The sequence below is a fragment of the Dacryopinax primogenitus genome (genome assembly GCF_000292625.1).
Source record: "Dacryopinax primogenitus strain DJM-731 SS1 chromosome Unknown DACRYscaffold_12, whole genome shotgun sequence".
Taxonomy (NCBI): Eukaryota; Fungi; Basidiomycota; class Dacrymycetes; order Dacrymycetales; family Dacrymycetaceae; genus Dacryopinax; species Dacryopinax primogenitus.
Window position 1 is genome coordinate 291002 of NW_024467209.1, and position 19002 is coordinate 310003.

At 53.9% G+C, this 19002-nt stretch overlaps 8 protein-coding genes across 8 annotated transcripts; 4 read left to right on the forward strand and 4 right to left on the reverse strand.

Annotated features, from left to right (window-relative positions):
- Positions 1-321: 321 nt before the first annotated feature.
- DACRYDRAFT_100720 (uncharacterized protein) lies at positions 322-2053 on the forward strand (the record flags this gene model as incomplete). The annotated part of the gene is made up of 4 exons (XM_040767483.1): positions 322-1275; positions 1323-1502; positions 1548-1662; positions 1712-2053. Coding segments are annotated over exons 1-4 (1458 nt in total), but the record flags the coding sequence as incomplete, so codon positions are not given.
- A 134-nt stretch (positions 2054-2187) lies between these two features.
- Positions 2188-3824, forward strand: DACRYDRAFT_80817 (Nucleotidyltransferase). The gene is made up of 6 exons (XM_040776473.1): positions 2188-2226; positions 2276-2565; positions 2616-2700; positions 2748-2870; positions 2920-3063; positions 3118-3824. Exons 2-6 carry the CDS (start codon positions 2371-2373, stop codon positions 3378-3380), a joined length of 810 nt encoding a protein of 269 aa, XP_040627488.1. The 5' UTR covers positions 2188-2226; positions 2276-2370; the 3' UTR covers positions 3381-3824.
- Positions 3825-3891: 67 nt separating this feature from the next.
- Positions 3892-5422, forward strand: DACRYDRAFT_117078 (glycoside hydrolase; the record flags this gene model as incomplete). Its single annotated transcript, XM_040770315.1, has 4 exons — positions 3892-4288; positions 4345-4463; positions 4514-4650; positions 4701-5422. Exons 1-4 carry the CDS (start codon positions 4052-4054, stop codon positions 5420-5422), a joined length of 1215 nt encoding a protein of 404 aa, XP_040627489.1. The 5' UTR covers positions 3892-4051.
- Positions 5423-5541: 119 nt separating this feature from the next.
- DACRYDRAFT_108659 (Metallo-dependent hydrolase) lies at positions 5542-7160 on the reverse strand (the record flags this gene model as incomplete). Its single annotated transcript, XM_040768696.1, has 5 exons — positions 5542-5970; positions 6019-6600; positions 6647-6802; positions 6855-7100; positions 7149-7160. The coding sequence occupies 5 exons, from the start codon at positions 7158-7160 to the stop codon at positions 5542-5544; spliced, it is 1425 nt and encodes a 474-aa protein (XP_040627490.1).
- A 288-nt stretch (positions 7161-7448) lies between these two features.
- On the reverse strand, positions 7449-7821 carry DACRYDRAFT_23030 (uncharacterized protein). Its single transcript, XM_040773062.1, has one exon. It carries the CDS (start codon positions 7735-7737, stop codon positions 7483-7485), a length of 255 nt encoding a protein of 84 aa, XP_040627491.1. The 5' UTR covers positions 7738-7821; the 3' UTR covers positions 7449-7482.
- A 1497-nt stretch (positions 7822-9318) lies between these two features.
- On the reverse strand, positions 9319-11461 carry DACRYDRAFT_117080 (sugar transporter; the record flags this gene model as incomplete). Its single annotated transcript, XM_040770316.1, has 8 exons — positions 11276-11461; positions 11152-11222; positions 10729-11102; positions 10663-10679; positions 10258-10613; positions 9884-10205; positions 9759-9839; positions 9319-9712 (listed from the first exon to the last, which is right to left on the reverse strand). Exons 1-8 carry the CDS (start codon positions 11305-11307, stop codon positions 9319-9321), a joined length of 1647 nt encoding a protein of 548 aa, XP_040627492.1. The 5' UTR covers positions 11308-11461.
- Positions 11462-12521: 1060 nt separating this feature from the next.
- On the reverse strand, positions 12522-14445 carry DACRYDRAFT_80820 (general substrate transporter; the record flags this gene model as incomplete). Its single annotated transcript, XM_040776474.1, has 4 exons — positions 14257-14445; positions 14003-14200; positions 13677-13946; positions 12522-13633 (listed from the first exon to the last, which is right to left on the reverse strand). The coding sequence occupies exons 1-4, from the start codon at positions 14312-14314 to the stop codon at positions 12522-12524; spliced, it is 1638 nt and encodes a 545-aa protein (XP_040627493.1). The 5' UTR covers positions 14315-14445.
- Positions 14446-15808: 1363 nt separating this feature from the next.
- DACRYDRAFT_80824 (uncharacterized protein) lies at positions 15809-17976 on the forward strand (the record flags this gene model as incomplete). The annotated part of the gene is made up of 3 exons (XM_040776475.1): positions 15809-16262; positions 16314-16840; positions 16898-17976. The coding sequence occupies 3 exons, from the start codon at positions 15809-15811 to the stop codon at positions 17825-17827; spliced, it is 1911 nt and encodes a 636-aa protein (XP_040627494.1). The 3' UTR covers positions 17828-17976.
- Positions 17977-19002: the final 1026 nt, after the last annotated feature.

The following is a 19002-nucleotide window of genomic DNA, read 5'->3' on the forward strand; positions in this document are numbered from 1 at the left end:
TAATAGGGAAAGAAAGAAAGAAAATAGCACTCTCATGTACTGTGTGCTCATTACTTTTTCTTCACCATTTATGTAGTTCTGAATTTGGTTGATATATCAGGACCCCTAACTTTTGTATTTTCCCAAAAACCCTTTTTACAGCTTCAGAAGGGCAACCTAACGCTGCTCCGGAGAAGGAAAATTGAGCTCGGCCTGGCGACTTTACTTCCGAATCCCCATCCAAAACACAGCCACTATCTGGCACAGTCACTTGGTCACGTTCGCCGCGCGCGCTTTTCTGACGGCAACAATCATGATCCAGGAGAGACACAGGTCGCGGATATATTCCAGAGGCTACAATATGGAGACCAGCGAAATCGCCACATATTTGTGACGACCACCTTGAACTTGTCTGCTTTGTACATATCGACCACTGTCTATAGCTTCATTCTCCTCTCTCCATGAACAGTGATCATGCCGCTGCTTCCCGCGTTCCGCTCTTTCCGTCCCAAGACGAACTGGATGCCTTCTTTCTGCGTAGGACCTAATCAGAAACCCACTAGGCAACTTCCTCACTTTAGAGATCTAGAATCTGATATAATACCAAGTATACCGGACAGCGAAGATACTGACGATGGGATGACCCACTTCCTTCTGGAGGCGCGCAGAAACAGCACTGAGCATCAAGCCTCCTCCGATAAGCAAGTGTCGGACGCCGTCAGTACGCTATCCCATAGTAGGGCTTCCATTGCCTCGTCCACGATTGCGAAACCGTCGTCCTCGAAAGATGGTCAATCAATAGATCGCAACCCCTTCCCCACCATGCCGAACGCAGAATGGAAACCAATTGCAAGAGGCAACAGTGCATTTGCCACGTCTATCGACCTCACGGGAATGTCATACCCTCATGCAGGCAACCTTGATGTGAGTCGGGTATCAAGTCTCACACCGGCGGTGTCACGGAGCAAGTTTGATCAACATTCACGCGTCTCTTTCCGCTCGATGACCACTTCTGCCCGCTCCGATGCCACTACCACAAGCACAAGCAAAACAGCTGTCTCTGATCACGGAAGCAGTACAACAGATAGATCGAAGGCAAGACGACGCGCCACTGTGCCAAAGAAAAACGAGAACTTCGAATTGCCGTTAAAGGAGTATGCGGTCTGGATACAAGATCACTATGATCCATTGGTGCACGGGCAGCCGTTTCCCTGTCAGGCCCTACAAAACGAGACGGTATTCCTTGCTGTGTCAGATGTTGGTAAGCACAGCGTTGAGAGAGAACGTCTTATAGTGGTACGTGTTTCTCGCGCCTTGAGAGACCTGCCCTAATCCAAAAGTAGGTCCGTCGGTTGGGCGGCAATGTTACTGACAAATACGGGCCTGACGTCACCATGATTGCCACAACGAAGTCGGCAGTTGATAACAGATCTGCCGCCAAAGCTGTGGGACTCAGTCGGCTGACCAATGTACCTGCGGACGTCAAGATCGTCCTGTGGGATTATATGGTAGACTGTCAACAGGTACGATCACTCACATATCTTATTCTTGTGCTGACCTCCCACGAGGCGGACGGACCAGAAATACCGCGATCTACGATGCATCCTATACTTCACCAAGATCGAAAGCCTATTGAAAAGAAGGCAAAGCCTTCCAAATCACAGCCAACATCCTCCGAGCCGAGTTCGTCCACAGGTCGGAGGAGGTATTCTTAGTTTACCTACGTTCCAAGACAGAAACTTGACCTGTGCCAGATCGAGGGACAATGCAAGCAGCGACTTGGAGGAAACTCCGAAAAAGCACGACGTCAAGCAACTGAAGCTCAGCAAACTGCATAAAGGACAGTTAACCCTCCTTCCGTCCGACGAAGACGAGTCCGAACCGATTGAGTCTCTTTCGCAGCCAGTCAAGGATCCATTAGAGGATTTATACGACGAAGCCGCCGCTCAGCTTGTACAGGAGGGAGATTCTCTGGACATCTCTGACCAGAGTATGGATGAGTCACCTGTCGCAGGGACCTCTCAGCTGGACCTCGACAAGGCTCCTGCAAAAGGGTTTGCCTGCCTCGAGAAACCCCATGAAATCACGTCAGCCAACCCAAATCAGTACATTATCGACAAGGTGTCGTATTTCGCCTTATCTACCAGACCTCTTCGTAACAGTCTGTGTAGCTGAAGGAACTCAAGTCGATCTATGAGAATAAGCAAGGCGAAGCTGATCCATTCAAAGTGTTCAACTTGAACAAAGGTGAGAAGAATAACTGTTGTTTGCATGTGCGAAACTGAGCCGCGAAAAGTAATCGGAGATTTGTCTCGCGTCAGGCGCAAAATAACTACTAGGGAACAGGCACTCAAACTCCGCGGTAGCGGCGCTAAGACCGCAGACAAGATTATGGAGATAATCGAGACTGGTCAGCTGCAACGTATCCAAGCAGAAGACACAGAAGAATATCGGGTCTGCAGGCTCTTTGCTGGGATCTATGATGTGGGCCGGAAGAGGGCGCATGAGTGGTGGCGCATGGGCCTCAGGACGCTAGAGGATGTCGAGAAGCGCAAGGATGAAATCAAACTGACACGGAATCAGGCCGTCGGTCCCAGTCTCATGTGTGCATGATATTCTACTGACTAGCCAAGCAGATCGGACTCAAGTACTACGATGACCTGCAGGAGCGCATACCACGTGCCGAAGCAAGTGTCATCTTTGACAAGATCAAGGAACTCGGTTAGCCCTTTGTTCTTGAAGGAAGGCAAACTCTCATAGATACCCAGCAATGACCATTGACGGCAATATTACACTTTACATAATGGGAAGCTATCGAAGGGGAGCAGAGACTGTGGGCGATATCGATATACTCTTGACAAGGGATCCCTCGGATGGAAGGACCCATTCCGGTACGCTATCCCTGCTTGTCCCATTCAAGATGGTAATGTTGTCAATTAGGAATGTTGAATAAGCTCATCCGCTTGCTGCATGAGAAAGGCCTCTTGACGAATGATCTTGCCGTGCCTGCTGACACCCACTCTCTGGAGCAAAAATACATGGGCATCGGTCGGCTTCCCCCAGATGGTAAGATGCGTCGAATTGGTGTGTTTGGTGCCTGGATCCCTAATCCTACCCTAACCCACTGGTCTTTTCCAGATGTTTTAGCAATACCCTGGGACCAAAAGGGTGCTGCTCTCATTTACTTCACAGGTGATGACCTGTTCAATCGCTCTATCCGACTCCTTGCGCACAAAAAGGGCTACTCACTCAACCAGCGCGGTCTGTACGGCGGTATCATCCGGGACAACAAAAGAAGAAAAATGACTGAGGGGGTGATTATCGCGAGCAAGACAGAGAAGGAGATCTTCGATATTCTTGGCGTGCCTTGGCGTGAGCCAGAGGAGCGTCGGAGATTGTGACCATATTCCAGAGAGTTGCCAGCAAGCGTGATCCAGATCACCTTGTGTGCCTTCCGACATGATCCGCCTATAGTGCGAGGTTATTAAATCAGGAAGGTATTTTCCATTTGGACCGCTCATCCACACGATCCATCGTGCGCTAGCTGCAAGGTTTCGCCACGTCTTCTCTGGAGGTTCGGCTGGAATAGGACAGAGAATTGTATTGCGGGTGTCCGACGAAGCACTCGGAAAATTGGATGCAATGTTGGATGGAGTGCGCGAGCAGAAAATAGATCGTGTCGGAATGCTGCCGTGCTTCTCTCGCTTCTCTCGCCTCTCTTTGGACGGCGAGGCAGTGGGCGCTTCTTCTCCACGAGCCAACTGATTACCCCGCATGATCGTACCTCACACGGGAGCGATGTTGTCAAAGATCCCTCTCTTTCGATAGTATTGCCGCGATCAAGCCCTCGGCAGAATATCCAACAAATTGACAGTCCGTGAGGACCTCCATATGGTCTGGTATCCTCAAGAAGAAATTCTCCTTTTGGTATCCCCGGAGAAGGTTGGCATTTTCTACAGGAACAGCATGTCTTCCTTGTCATCCCCTTCCTATATAAGGCTCGGTATTGTCAACAGAAGGAGAGGGCGAGGAGGACGTGTGCCTTACCTTGATCAACGTTTCGCTTAACAAGATGCACGTACTCCTACTCTTCCTCCCTGCACTTGTGCTCGCGCAGACCATTCCCAACGTCTCCCTTCTGATCGACAATCCTCACCTTTATTCCGGCAAAGCGACGATTCGGACTGTCCTGCCTCTGGTCTCGATCCGGAAAGGTGGTCCTTTTCACTTCGGCAGTACGCATGATATCTTCGCTCCTACGGCTGAGGCAGAATGGACAAGCGACAAGTTTTCGAATGTGTGGAATCATGTACGTCGAGAAAGTATCACCGATGTGACCGATGGAACTGATGCAGGCGATCCTAGATCGTCGCCGAAAACGGCTGCAAGTGGTATGACACTGAGCCACAGCCCGGAGTGAGCAACCTCACCGATTGTAAGGGCGTCCAACAGTACGCCATTGCCCACGGTGCTTCATTCAGAGGGTTCGTCCCGGGGTATCTCCACTCTCTTCGCTGTTTGATCCTCGGACTAGACACAACACATTTTGGCACTCCCAGCTGCCCTCCTGGTTACCAGGGAACGTCTCTGCCAGCGACCTGGTGAATACGGTTGTCCCTGAGCATGTTGCAGCAGAGATCAGCGGGCTCGGCTCGTATGTCACTTCATGGGGTATGTAGATAAGGTGGTCTGATTTCGCCTGAACTGAGCGGAGCCTTTAGATGTGACGAACGAGCTCATTGGAGACAGCACCACGATGTCCATGGATGCTTGGGAATGCGTCCAATCCGCCAACCGTTGGCCAACCATGACAATGGACGGCGGCTCCGTTCCGCTCGTCACTTACCTGTCTTTTCCCTACGCCGCGTGGTCCACCGCGCTCAAGTATGACCCAGGAAAACTGGTGTACAACGATTACAGCACGGGGGCAACGAACGACAGCAAGACGGAATGCGTGTTCAAATTGTTGGCAGATCTGCACACCAACGCCCACATCCCTTACACACACATGGGCGTAGGATTTCAGAGTCATATCGGTGCTCAGCCGGGATCCTTCGTTCCCAAAGAGCAGCTCGAGACGACCTTCAGGCGGCTTGCGGCCTTAGGCGTCGACGCGCTCATCACGGAGATGGACATGTGGATCCCAACCAACACGACCGCTGCGCTGCGATATCAAGCCGCCATCTGGGGGGATTATATAGACGCGTGCTTGTACTCGAGCAACTGCCACGAGTTCATAGGCTGGGACACTCGTGACGATGTCTCTTGGATCAAAGCTGGTCCTGGTCATGGTGTAGCCATGCCTACACTGTTTGACGAGAATGGGAACCCGAAGCCGGTGTACTATGAGGTGTTGGCGAGGTTCGAGCGGTACGCGGCTTGGAAGCCAGAGATGTGTGCGACTGCTCTCGGCGTTGCGGAATGCCAGGTGCCAAGGGATTAAGTCATTACGATCTCGAAAGCATTTGGACCATGTGTGAGCAATCGTATTCATTCTTATCACAAGTCGCGCACCACAGATGCCCGGTATTCCCTGCCCCCTCCCAATCGGTCCTGTGAGATCTACTTGAACAGTCTTCCACCAACTTTTCTGCCTTTCACCCAGACCTCCCTGACATTCCGTTCATCACCATTCGTCATAAACCGCTCGAGCATGCTCTCAAGCGAGTCTGATTCTTCATACCAAAGATGCATATTCTCCGTCTCAGGGAGAATGCTCACACGGACCGCGTCAAACTGCTTGCCAGGCTCGAGGCTCCCAATCGTATCCTGCAGGCAGCAGACCTCTGCCCCGCCCATAGTCGCGATCCAGAAGAGGGTAGGGATGGGAAGCTGGTACTTTGCAAACTGGGTCTTGCTGAAACGGCCGGTGAGAGTCGCATCATCCCCTTTCGTGTAGAAGGAAACGACTTTGCTGCAGACGCTTGCAAGCTGCATTGCTGTGATCATTGATGCTGTCCACCCGCCCGAACAATCCGTCCCGAGCCCGCACTGCAGCAAATAAGTTCACATATCCTAGCTCACACAAAACGCTCGCACCTTATTCCCATTGTCCAGCCATTGTCCTACATGGGCAGATCCGCTCCTCAAATTAAAGTTGCTAGTCGGACAATGACTCAGCCCCGCCCCTCTGCGCTTGATGAGATCCAACTCGCTCTTCTCCAAATGCACCCCATGAGCAAGGATCGTATTCTCCCTCAGCAAGCCAAAGTGGTCGTACACCTCTGCGTACGTGCTGCATTCCGGGAAGAGCGTCTTGGTATAAGCAATCTCGGCGTTGTTCTCACTTATGTGGGTCTGGATAGGCACCTGTGGGTGTGCGGCTGCCAGCTCTCCTAAGCCGGTGAGCAGCTTCGAGGTGCAGGAAATCGCAAACCGTGGGGTGATGATAGGTCGTACTAGGGCGGTGCTGTCCGACGGGGAGAGAGCTTCAACATAGGAGATGAAAGACCGCGTATCGGCAATCGACTCTTCTGCAGACGCTTCCTGGTAGGTTGGCGAAGAGTTCCGGTCCATATTACATTTCCCGACATAGGCGCGTTGGCCCAACTCATGCGTAATATCCGCTAGCACCTTTGTGCCCTCCAGGTGCAGAGTCCCGTACCAGCAACACATCGTTGTCTTTTTGATTCATCAGTTAACCTTCTGACAGAGCAAGGAGACTCACCCCAAGATCCAACGACGCCCGTACCACCCGTCTATACATCTTCTTCGCATACTGGACATCCGCAAATTTCTCCTCCTCGGGAAAAGTGACATACTTTAGCCAATCCAAAAGCTCGTACTGTGACCCAGCACCATTATTCTGGAACTGGGGGGCATGCTTCCCTTCGATGTCAGTCCTGCTCGGGTTCCTAAGAGGAGGAAGAACTCACTGTATGCGTATCTACGAACCCAGGCATGATCCACTCCCCCCATTTCAGCTGTATGAACTCCACATCCCTATCTTCCAACGAACGGCCGTGTTTCGCGAGCACCTCTTGTAGGGAAGACGGGTCGACATCATGTTCCGCCCATTCGATTACGCCGCAAGAGGAGACGGAGAGGAGCGAGCACGGGGAGAGACGGATGTCGCGCTTTGACAGAGGGGATATGAGTGGGCCATAGATTATTTTTGGGCGCTGGTGCAAGTCAGCACTAGCGGTGCGTTGACATTAGCGCGTGCTTACCGACGGTGACATCGTTCTGAATTATGTATGGAGACTGCAGGTGTGCGCAAAGCGGGCAAAGAAGGTAGAGGCGGGAGACAAGTGACAACGTCGATCATGTTCTATCAGATCCCATCGCCATCTAGCGCTAGCGGTGAGCGTGGACGTCGAACAGGGATGAGGCTGGGGAATGTATGATAAGCAGTGACACAGAGATTATCTCCATCGTCGCCGCTGTCGCCGTGGATGTCAAACACCTAAGGGTTCGGTGACTAGCGCTGATAACCATACGCCTCCTCACTGATATGTATTTACTGCCATTGTCATTATACGATGTTGTCTACCATACGCTGCTCTAGCGGAAACTCGACCGGCTGTAACTACTCGACGTCGTGTCCATTCTCTTAGGCCCCAAGCGCTCAATCTGACTAGCAGACCTAACCAGCCCGTTCATAGGCGCAGGACTTTCAAACCTGATAGTCTCCTCGAACGGGTTGGGGGTGCTTATATGCGGGCTTGGGAGACCGCTCGAGACCGATGGTGCTGATTCTTGACGTGCTAGGTCGGCTTTCCGCTGTGCCTCCCGGTCGAGGGAGATGACACGTGCCATCTGGGCTCGGTCGAGCGCACGAGCGCGGCGGGTTGACCCTGCTGATGAAGCCGAGGAGGTGGTGCGCAAGGACTGGGATCGTTCTGGCTTGGAACGGGTGAAAGAGTCCTGCATATGTACCTGGGGAGGGCGCGAGAACTGGGATGAAAAAGTCGTGATGGCGGACGAAACTGTGCGTTTGAACGTGTTCCAGCTATCCTCTGGTGCATTCACCGGAGGTGGCTCGGACGTAACGGATGCGGTGGTGGGGCTTGAGATGACCACTGCAGGACTGTGGAACCCGTCGACGCTCCCTGTCCAGGGAGACCGGGGAGTGGTCTTAAACAGCGCAGCGGGATGAGGTGAGCCAAGCGCTACGTGCTCGAATGGTGACTCGCAGCCAGTCGGGTTCTCCTCGTACGGTGTCCGATTGACGATCGTTAGCATCGTTCGCTGCGGAGCGGGAAACGGGTCATCCTCTGCGAATCCGTCGGGGAGCTGCAGAGTAGTCGGATACGGTCCGTCAGAAAGTCGTTTCGGCAGTGGACCGGGCATGACCTTCTCCGAAATCTCCTTCTCCAGTGTCATCACCGGTTCTGGCACACGAGGTGTAGGCGGCACAGACTTCTCTCGTTCGCTCTTCGCAGGTCGCCATTTCAGGCTCGGAGTGCTCGGTGTCGTTGGCCTGCTCCACACTCCCCTGAACAAACCGAACTCCGTCCCGAAGGGATAGTAGCTTTCACCATCTTCGAGTTCGTGTGCACGTCGTCTCCGAGTGCGGCAGAGGCAAGTAAGCACCCACACGGCCACAGCGACCACCGCACAAGTGCCGACGATGATTATTGTTACTATTGCGCCTTTGGGTAAGGAAACGGAGGAGGCGAGTGCTGAGCTGGTAGCGGCGGAAGGGGTGAGGGAAGGGCTGGGATGGACGCTGGTGGTGGTGGTGATCGTTTGACTTGTCAGGGCTACGGTAGTGCTAGTAGGTATATGCGTGACCGTCGCTGCATACACATCAGCACCATCCAAACTAAGCAAAGTGTATGCGCACGCGTAACACTAGCCGGCGTCCCGGCCGCTGAAGGTTGGTCCCCTCCAACAAGGGGAAGCATCATGACCGACCCGTCTCCACCAAACCAGAGCGTCCACCCGTCGTTGGTCTGCGCGTCTAGCGCGTTCTGTGGAGGGTACAGCGATCCTGCGCTGGTTATCATTGGGTGACGTTAAGGAGTGGTTAGCCGCCGGGGCGACAGATGAGATGCCGACGAAGTGAAGAGATGGGGGGGACGCTTGACACCACCTGGGACTGACAGACCGTTCGACCTCTTATATGCGATCATGGCCATCGATTCATGCATGCCATCGTCGTTGTCTTTGAGCTACAGTACGATCGAAGCGAGACATGCCGTGAACGTTGACCAGAGACAGTGCTTGGGGAACGTCAACAACCCGCGACGAGACCGTCCACTCACTCATTGGACAATCTATCTTCATCACATTGAGTTGGTTCGTTACAACACAGCAGAATACATATATACACACAATGCAAATATGGCATCCTCTATCCAACGGAAATAGAAACCACACCTAAACGAATATTTTTCACGACGCCACGCCCCGCACGTTTTTATGCTTGTACTCGCCCTCCTCTTCCTCATGCAGCGTGCTCATCCTATGCCCCGCATACACGCTCCTCGGGCTCGTCGGCCCGCTCTCAATCTCGCTCCCGTTCTCGTCAAACAAGTGCTGACCACCGTTAGGCCCCGACAGCGCTCCATGCTGTAAGTTACTCGTGACGCGCATGACGTCCCTCTGCCGGCGCTCGTACGACACATACCCGAAGATCACATCCATCTCTTCGAGCGATACGCCGCGTGTTTCTGGGAGGAAGAAGCAGAAGACAGCGGCGAGGAGATTGATGGAGCCGAAGACGAAGAAGATCGTCCCTTTTGGAAGACGTTCTTGCATGGTTGGCGTGATTTTGGTAACGAAGAAGCTGGAACGTCTCAGTTAACCTGCAAGTCCAGTATGACGGAACGTACTTGAAGATCCATTGCGTGGCCGCAGCCCAAGCTACACCATAATGCCGTATCGCGTTTCCAAATATCTCAGAACAGTACACCCTGACCACGCTCAGCTTCCTCCAGTGCGCACACTAATAACTCACCAAGGGATAGGTCCGATTGAGAACGAATACGGCAGTACATAAATGTACAGCGATATGGCCACTCCAATGGACCAATTCGACACTGACTGGCCCAGTGTCGGTGGGTGAGTCTGCAGTATAGCACCAATGATGAAGAACATGATTGCCATCCAGAGCACGCCATACACAAGCGACCTACGTCGACCCCACTGCTCGATTCCGACTAGGAGGAAGGCGCAGGTCGCGAGGAGCTTCACTATCCCATACACGCCTGATGCAAGGAGTGCGCTCGTTGTAGAGGACATGCCGATGGAGCTGAACACCTCCGGAGCGTAGTATGCCACTGCAAGCGGATGAATAAGCTTGCGCTCTCCCACGTTCGACAGGTGACTAACCAGAGTTTTGCCCCGAAAACTGCTGCAGCACAAACAGCATAAAAGCGATCCCAAAACGTATCCTGTTTCCCTTCTGGAAACATTCCCTAAAGTTTCCCCTCCCCTCGCGCTCATGTTTCACCGAAGCGAGTATGCTAGCAAACTCGTCCTGCAGCTTCGAGTACGTGACGGGGACGTTCCTGAGCCAGGCGAGGTTGAGCAGCGACTGCTCGACACGGCCTTTTCTCGCGAGCCAGCGAGGCGATTCGCGGCAGAAGGGGAGGAAGATGAGCATTATCCCCACGGGGACGAATTGGAAGGCGATCGGAATGCGCCATTGGGCGGACGAAACGGGGACATGCTGGTTGACGCCGTATCTGCACCTTGTTTAATATAAAACTCTCAACATTCTGGATGAGGACCCACGTGATCCAATATGCGATCTGTGCTCAAATTCAGTGGACACGTTCTTGAAAGAGAATCAAAACGTACCGCTACTCCAGTGACGACGACGACCTGGAACAGACCTGTAATCCGCCCACGTACATTAGCGGGTGCCGATTCTGCCACATAAGTAGGTGCAAGCATAGACATTGCCCCCACGCCGATACCTGCGACCGCACGGCCCACATAGAGCCACGCGATGTCTGTAGTTGCCGCAAGCTGGATGGACGCGCCTAGGACGAAGATGAAGGAAGCGACTGCGAGGGAGTTTCTCCGGCCTAGGAATTCAGAAGTCGGGGCTGCGCACAACGCTCCTATGAAGGCTCCGGCCTGGAGGAGAGAGACAACGAGTGAAAGGACGTTTGGTGATGCTGGTTGTCCGCCCAGGAAGTCGTTCTCAAACCCGGGGAGGGCGACGACACCTGCCCCGGGTTGTCAGTGGAAGTTTGTTGAAGTGTGGAAAAAGCTCACTTCCTGCAATGGACACGTCATAGCCGAATACGAAAACACCGGAGTATGCCACGAGAGCGAGCAGGTATACCCTAGGCATGGGGGTTTCAGCGTGCCTCTCCGTCCTTCAAGCAGAAGCACATACCGCAAATTGTTGAAGGCCAGTCGCCCTTGCATATTCACCAGCAACTTACATGGACATCTGCAGTTGTACGCAAGAGAACAGAAGGAAAAACAGCGAAAGGGGTTCCCGCCTCCATAGTGGGCCTAAAGTACCCCACGGTGGGCAAGTATCAGCGCTACACATTTCCTCCCGGGTGCTTCTGACGCTAATGGGCCAGATGGAGATTACAAACAGGGTGCGGGCAAACGTGTGCTCAGAATGCTGCGTCCGTGGGGAGTGAACATCTCCCGGGCCGAGAATCTGGGTTGCAAGAAGCCCCGATATCATGTCGCACGACAACTTGAATTGGAGAATTACGCGATGAAAGGGTCAATTTCAGCTATAATTGGGCAAGGAGCACATGCCGTCGTGATGTGCCGCGCCCTCAGGGGAGGAGGATGTGAGCCAGACATTCAGGAGGAGACAGAACGCTGCCCAAGGTCAGGCTGACAGAAGCAGAACGTTTCTCCGAGCAGGACAAAGGGAAGAAGAGTGAGAAATCGGGGGAACTGACAGAGAAACAGCACAGGTTAAGAATTGTCGGGAAGGAAGTGCCCAACTGCCGGTCACACTTTGTAAGAATCACATTCGTTCTAATGGTCCCGCGGGGTAACCCCACCTTCTCTCAGGGCTGCCGTACGAATTCTCAATTCACTCTGTAGAGAATATTCAGAACACCATATGCTTGGGCCGAGGTGGGTTACCAAACGCCTCCTGAACTGCAGCTCGTGCACTTGAATAAAATATTCTGGATCAGCTCCCTCGTAGAGGGTGCAAAGGGCTTATTACAGGGTTCCTACGGAGCGCATCAGAAACCAGCTATTTCCAGCGCCCTCTATCGCCCCCCCAGTTATCGCTCTTCACACGTTCTGTAGCAACCCCAGCACTGAACCCACATGATCCCAGCTTCGGCATTTATGAGAAACGCCCGAGGCGTGGTAGATTCTCTTCCCACAGGACGGGGCAACTTGCGTCCTCCGAGAGACCTCGGACGCATGCAATTACGTCCCCGAGTGATACTCCACACACTCGGGTTATCGGAGGACGAAAGTACGGCTACGGGTCACACATGCATTTCCGGGGTTCGTACAAGATCGTGCAGAGCAACAACGGACCCATCCGTCCACCCATCGAACAAAAATGATCTTCCATCATAGTCATTACCATACATAAACGGAGCGCGGCACCCAACCAGCCGCGTTTTCCTCAAAAGGGTAATAAGTGGGATTCACCGGACGTTTTCAGTCTCGAGTTTCTCGCTCTGCGTGTTCGTGTGGTGCTCGACTTTGGACGACCCGGCTGCTCCATACGCCGCCTCCTCATCCCGCATGTTGATATCTTTCATACCCGCAGCCATCTCCAGCTCCGCCTTGTGAATATCTTCGTTCCTGTGCTCTTGCGTCACTGCGCCAAAGATGATGTCCATCTCCTCGAGCGAGCGGTTCTTCGTCTCTGGCAGGAAGTAGGAGAAGACAGCCATACCGCCAATGTTGATCGTTGCGAAGGTGATGAAGATCTTGCCCTGGAGGTTATTCTCCATCGTCAGCGAGATCTTAGAGATGACAAAGTTGAACAGCCATTGGGTGGCCGAGGCCCAAGCGAGCCCGTAGTGCCTCGTCCGGTTGGGGAAGATGTCTGCTACGTACACCCAGGGAAGGGGACCCCAGCCAAAGGAGTACGCAACGCAGTACAGGTAGATCATCGCTGCCATGGCCTTGGACGAAGGTGAGGGAGTGGGCGAAGCCAGATTAGGCGGATGAGTGATAAATATCGCACCGACGATGTAGAATAGTGTACCCATGCCAATGGCGGAGCCGAAGAGGGACCAGCGACGGCCGAACCGTTCCACGCCGATCATGATAAATATGAACGTAGCGACGACTTTGACGATGCCGTACACGCCGGAGGCGAGCAGGGCAGGAGTGGCACCAACGTACCCGATAGCCTGGAAGATCTGGGGCGCATAGTATCCCACCGTGTTCTGCCCGGAGAACTGCTGCAGGGTCATGATAATGAAAGCGATGGCGAAGCGGGGCCAGTTGCCCTTGCCCAGGAAAGCCTCGCGCCACCCGAGTCCAGAGCGTGCTTCCCGCTCTTCAAGGATGGTAGCTTCGATCTCGGCCATCTCCATCTTGATCTCCTCGTCGTGGATGGAGGCGCGCCGATAGTGAGCGAGGTTCTCGAGCGCCTCTTCCATACGACCGCGGCGGGCGAGCCAGCGAGGTGACTCGCGGCAGAATAGAAGGCCGACGCACATCAGCCCTCCGGGAACGAGCTGCACGCCGAAGGGAATACGCCAGACGTCGGGAGACGTGGGGGAGGTGTGGATGGCCACGCCGTCTGCGGGATGTCAGTTGCGAAACAGACGCTGTGTGCGACGTACAGTTGACCCAGTAGGAGAGAAGGACACCGATCGCGACCCAGACTTGGAACAAGCCCGTAATACGTCCACGTACGTCCTTAGGGCAGCATTCGGCCACGTAAGTAGGGGCGAGCGCGGAGATAGCACCGACACCGATGCCGCCCACGACACGGCCGGCGTAGATGTAGCTCAGCCCACGGGTGAACTGGTCTTCCGCCACGGTCTGGAGGATGGCGCCGAGGCAGAAAATGAGGGACCACATGATGAGGGACCATTTGCGGCCGAGATAAACTAGGACGCAACCGATTTGTCAGTTTCCTATTTTATTCGTGCGGGAGGGGGTGTACCTGTTACTGGAGCGGAGAAGAGTGCACCGAAGAACGCTCCGGCTTGGAGGACGGAGACAACGTTCGACGAAAGGTTCGTCACGTTGCTCCCTGCGAGGCCGAACTGGTGCTGGAAAAAGGCGTTGTTCACCACACCACCGGCAATGCCGGTATCATAACCGAAGACAACAATACCGAGATAGGCGACACACGCCAGTTCTATTATAGCGAGACCGGTGAGCGGGAGGAGGTCTGGATGGTAATGGAATGCGTACTGTAGACGTGCATGTTCCTCCATGTACCATGATGTTTCTGCAGCGCTGCGATCTCCATCGTAATACTCTGCTGCTACTTAGAGCGTTCGTTGCGGTCGTAAGAATTTGTCGTCAGTGCAAAGAGCAAAGACAGATCCGGTCAAGGCAGCAAAAGAGAGCTAGTGGTGTACACAAGGAAGCAGGAATCGCAGGATCCAAGTGTGGGTGCCTTGCTCTGACAGGGGAGACGCGGCGGAATAAGAGGGATACGCAGGACTCGCGTGTGTCCAGAGATGGCCCCCGTTGCATGCCGTTCTCTCTCCTTTTTTCCCATTAATATTATTGAAGCATCAGGCACGCTTAGGCACGCTTACTCCGTTAAATCCGGTAGCCAAAGAAGGGCATTTAGAGAGAGAAGCAGCATACCGCGCGGTGACTCCCTCTTGGGGTGGGATAGAAGATGAAAGAGGCGCAGAAAGATGTCTTACGAGGTTACCGCGCGCTCACAGAGTCTTCTTCCCTTTGTCCCTGTCCGAGATCGCTGACGTCAGGCGACCTCCGGGAACAAATGCCCACGTGCAACCCCCTCTTCGCCGGTTATCCACAGCTCTGGGGTCCCCGCATCCCCGGCCACTCTTCACCGGACCGTCCCGGACCGCCAAAAAGGATATCAACTGTGGCGTGTTGAAGCACAGAGTCCTTTTCAAAAACCGACCAGCGTGACCTCTGCCGACCTCGCCGACAACTAAATCCGGGGTAATCAGTATGGGGCCCCGGAGAAACTCCCCGCAGTGAGAGGGATCGGTGTTGACTGAATATCCCCACACAGGATCTCTGCTCAGCGACACCATTGCAACTAACGATAAAGTCTGCTTTCCCTTCTCAGCTTCGCCGCATTCTCCCTCGATCACTGCCTGCGGGATACTGCATTCCACTGATAATCAACACAAATTTCACAGGTTGGCTACATGAATGCGGGGGTGCCAGCGGGCATGGGCTGCGAACAGAACCAGACTTATCATTAGTGCCTCCATTGTTTGCTGGCGAACATATTGATATCCTTTTTGGATACTGCTCGGTTTGATTGAGAAGGACTTTGGTTTATCGCCGTTAAATGGCCCAATAAATTCTAAAACACGTCTTCATTCGCCCATCTTCCAGACCTTTCACAGCACCAGCTCCTTGGAACCCCAACATCGGAGATGAGATGCCGAAGCCAAACCTCGGTCCATCCTTGGCCCAGTTTCTGTTTCCGCCATTAATACCCGTACCTTACCTTGAGTGCCAAGTTGTGGGTAATAATTAGATGCAAAAAGAGGTGGATGACGTTCCTATATCCAACTCAAATATGAAATTGTGTATTGGTATCATGTTGCAGGTGGTGAGGAAGCCATTGCCGAGATGTGCCTTGTGCGCCGGCTTCTCGGAGTGATCGGTTGTGGTAATGACTTTATTCCCATTTTGGGAATACATACCGCTCGCTCGGGTTGTTCATTATTATCGCTGTCATCATTGTTCATTGTCATTTATTATCCAGTGTTCATATCATCATCCCATCCTCCTCCTAACGATCATGGCTACCCCTCATCCGTTCTCCCAAAACCCGTTCAAAACCAGGACCGACCTCCAATCCGCATGCATCTCCCTCCTCCAGCCTCTCGCCAACCACACTTCCCCCGGAGGGGCGCGTATCAAGCTCGGTCATACCGGGACGCACTACGACGACATCGCTGCCCAACTCGAGGGGTTCTCTCGTCCTCTCTGGGGCCTATCTGCCCTCTTGGCGGGAGGAGGCGAGCTTCCTGAAGGGCAGAATTGGGTGAGCGGGCTAGAGAGCGGGACTGACCCGGATGGAGAGGAGTTCTGGGGTTGGAGCAGGGCTAAGGATCAGAGGATGGTCGAGATGGCTGCTATTGGGTACTCGTTGGCTATCGCTCCTGAACAGCTGTGGAAGCCGCTGAGCGAGAAGGGGAAAACTAATCTTGCTGCTTGGCTTGGCGCAATCAACGATAAGGAGATGCCTGACAGTGCGTCTTCCTCCCCACTACTGCAAGATGGTTAATCTCACAGGAACACAGCGAACTGGCTATGGTTCCGCGTGTTCGCCAACCTCGGCTTAGCCAAAGTCGGCGCACCCCATTCTCCTGAACGGATGAAAGCCGACCTGGACCACCTCGACACTTTCTACCTCGGCGACGGGTGGTCCCCTGATGGACCGGAGGGGGTACGGCAGCTCGACTATTACAGTTCCTCGTACGCGATCCACTATGCGCAGCTTGTGTATTCCAAGCTTGCGCAGGACTCGGATCCGGAGAGGTATGCGGAGTATAGAAACAGAGGGAGCAGGTTCGCACTAGACTTTGTGCATTACTTTGACGAGCAGGGGCGCGCGATCCCCTTTGGCCGGAGTATGACTTACAGGTTCGCGATGGCGGCGTTTTGGGGCGCATTGGCGTTTGCGGACGTGCAGCTGCCGTCTCCTCTCGGGTGGGGGGTGGTGAAAGGCTTGCTGCTGAGGAATCTGAGGTGGTGGAGCAAGCAAGCGATCTTCAACTCTGATGGGACGATGCCAATTGGGTTCGTATTCCCGAACATGTATATGACGGTACGTCACTGTATCGCATTGGCCGGCGGCTTGGACTAATGGACCCCCTCTCTGCAGGAGAACTACAATTCCCCTGGATCGCCCTACTGGTGCATGAAAGCCTTCATCCCTCTCTCCCTGCCCGAGTCCCACCCCTTCTGGTCAACGCCTGAAGAGCCTTACCCTCAGTCGCTCCCCTTCACCGTAGCGCTCGATCACCCGTCGCACATCATCACCCGGCTGGGGGGTCACACTTTCCTCCTCTCGTCCGGGCAAGCCTGCCACTACCCCCTGCGGCACACTGCGGAAAAGTACGGCAAGTTCGCCTACTCCTCCGCTTTTGGCTTCTCTGTCCCTACTGGAAACTTCGAGCTCGAACAGCAGGCAGCGGATAGCATGCTCGCCCTCTCCGACGATGGGGAGCGGTGGCGCGTCCGCAGGCTGGCGCTCAACGCTCGTATAGAGGTGGACGACGGCGTTCCTGTACTCCGAAGCAGCTGGAAACCCTGGCCAGACGTCGAGGTAGAAACCTGGCTTCACCCGCCCAGGGCCAAGGCACCGAACTGGCACTGGCGTGTCCACAGGCTGAGGACGGCACGTAAAATCCAGGGTGCGGATGGCGGATTCGCAATCTATGGGCAGGGGAAGGATGGGCGAGCGCTTCCTGGGTTCTTGCCCGAGACAGGTGAGGGGAGGATCGAAGGCGGCATCGGAGCTCTTGCTGCTTCCTCCGCGGGGGTCAGCGCTGTTCTCGACATATCGCCCAGCCATGCCCGTACGGCTACGGTGGTGAACGTCGACGCTAACGCGAATATCATGGCTACGCGTACGGTGCTGCCTACGCTCATGTCACACCATGAGCCGCACGAAGATGTCTGGCTCGTCACGGCAGTGTTTGCCATCCCGGCCAAAGAGGACAACAGTGCACCAGAGGGGTGGCTCAAGGCTTGGGAAGAACCTCCAGCGCTGCCGAGGTCCATCAAGTCGAGAGTACACCAGGGTCATTGAGCATGGATGAATACATGGATGCACAATGGATGTATGCATGAAAGTAACTGAAATCAAAGAAACAAGCAGCAGTGTCATGGCGTGCTGTAAAGGAAACGAAGCCGTAATTAAACGGAATTATCCTCTTTGACAGAGGGTAATGGAGACAAGAATATACGCCCGTGCACATGATCCCCTGCCGGTGGTGGCTTCTTGCGGCGTAAATACTCTGCTTTCCGCTTCTTAACTGATGGAGACAACAAGAATATACCATGCACAGGCGACGCCGGCCCAAGCGGCCGCCGTGGCCGCTTGTGGATTCGTACACTCTCCCTCTGTAAGTCTCCTCTCGGCTTCCTCTGTGAGTCTCTTCTCTGCTTCCACTCCTTCCACCGAGCTGCCGTCTCCTCCTGAGCTCCCTCTGTCTCGTGGCAAGTCCCAAATAAGAATGTGCCAGCACAGGAAACAATTTCTTGCTCTTTCTCAACTGCATCCATCGTCTTTGCATGCATCTTCATGATCGTCTTCTGCTTCTTGTAATCTCTCTGCTTGTTGTGCTACTTGTTCTTCTTCGGTTAACGGTTTTCCTTCCGGAGGAGCCTTAACACTCTTCTTCCACTCATCAAACTTGTTTCTCGCCTTGTCATTGTTTGCAATACTGTGTCCCAGGTGTTGTGTAACTGTGTACCAATCTTCGTCCAGCGCTCTGAGTTTGTCGGTCACCTGCGCCTTCATGTGCTCCCGTTGTAGTCGCTCCCCCTCTGCTTCATGCAGCAGTTCCAACGCAGTCTTGGGTGGATGGGATGGGGCGGACGGTCCCGGACCCTTTGCCAAGTCCAGAGGGCCTCTCTCACTGCACCTCAGTCAGCTCTTCCTCATGGCAATAGCAAGAAGTGAACTCGCAACTCACACTAACTATCCCTCCTCCTTTAGCAATACCCCTGGTGCAGGGACGGGTGTGCAAAGACGAACATCAGCCAAACCATGTGTATGCCGAAGAGTGTTGCCAGGATCCGCATGATGACAGGGTGAAGAGGAAGAAGAATGGTGTGGTGGGCACGATTTTTCGCAGTGTATGTGATGAGCACGGGAAATGGACGGAGTGACCAGCACGGGAAATGGATGGAGTGACCAGTGACTAGCACGGGAAATAGAGGGAGAGACCAGCACTCAAAAACAAGCTGCCAGACAACTGT

Bases quoted from the DNA above. Each gene is read 5' to 3' on its own strand.
- DACRYDRAFT_80817 (XM_040776473.1), top strand. From the start codon at position 2,371: ATGGAGATAATCGAGACTGGTCAGCTGCAACGTATCCAAGCAGAAGAC. The intron at 2,566-2,615 runs GTCGGTCCCAGT...CTAGCCAAGCAG, and splicing joins AACTGACACGGAATCAGGCC to ATCGGACTCAAGTACTACGA. The intron at 3,064-3,117 runs GTGTGTTTGGTG...GGTCTTTTCCAG, and splicing joins TGGTAAGATGCGTCGAATTG to ATGTTTTAGCAATACCCTGG.
- DACRYDRAFT_23030 (XM_040773062.1), bottom strand. From the start codon at position 7,737: ATGGCACGTGTCATCTCCCTCGACCGGGAGGCACAGCGGAAAGCCGAC.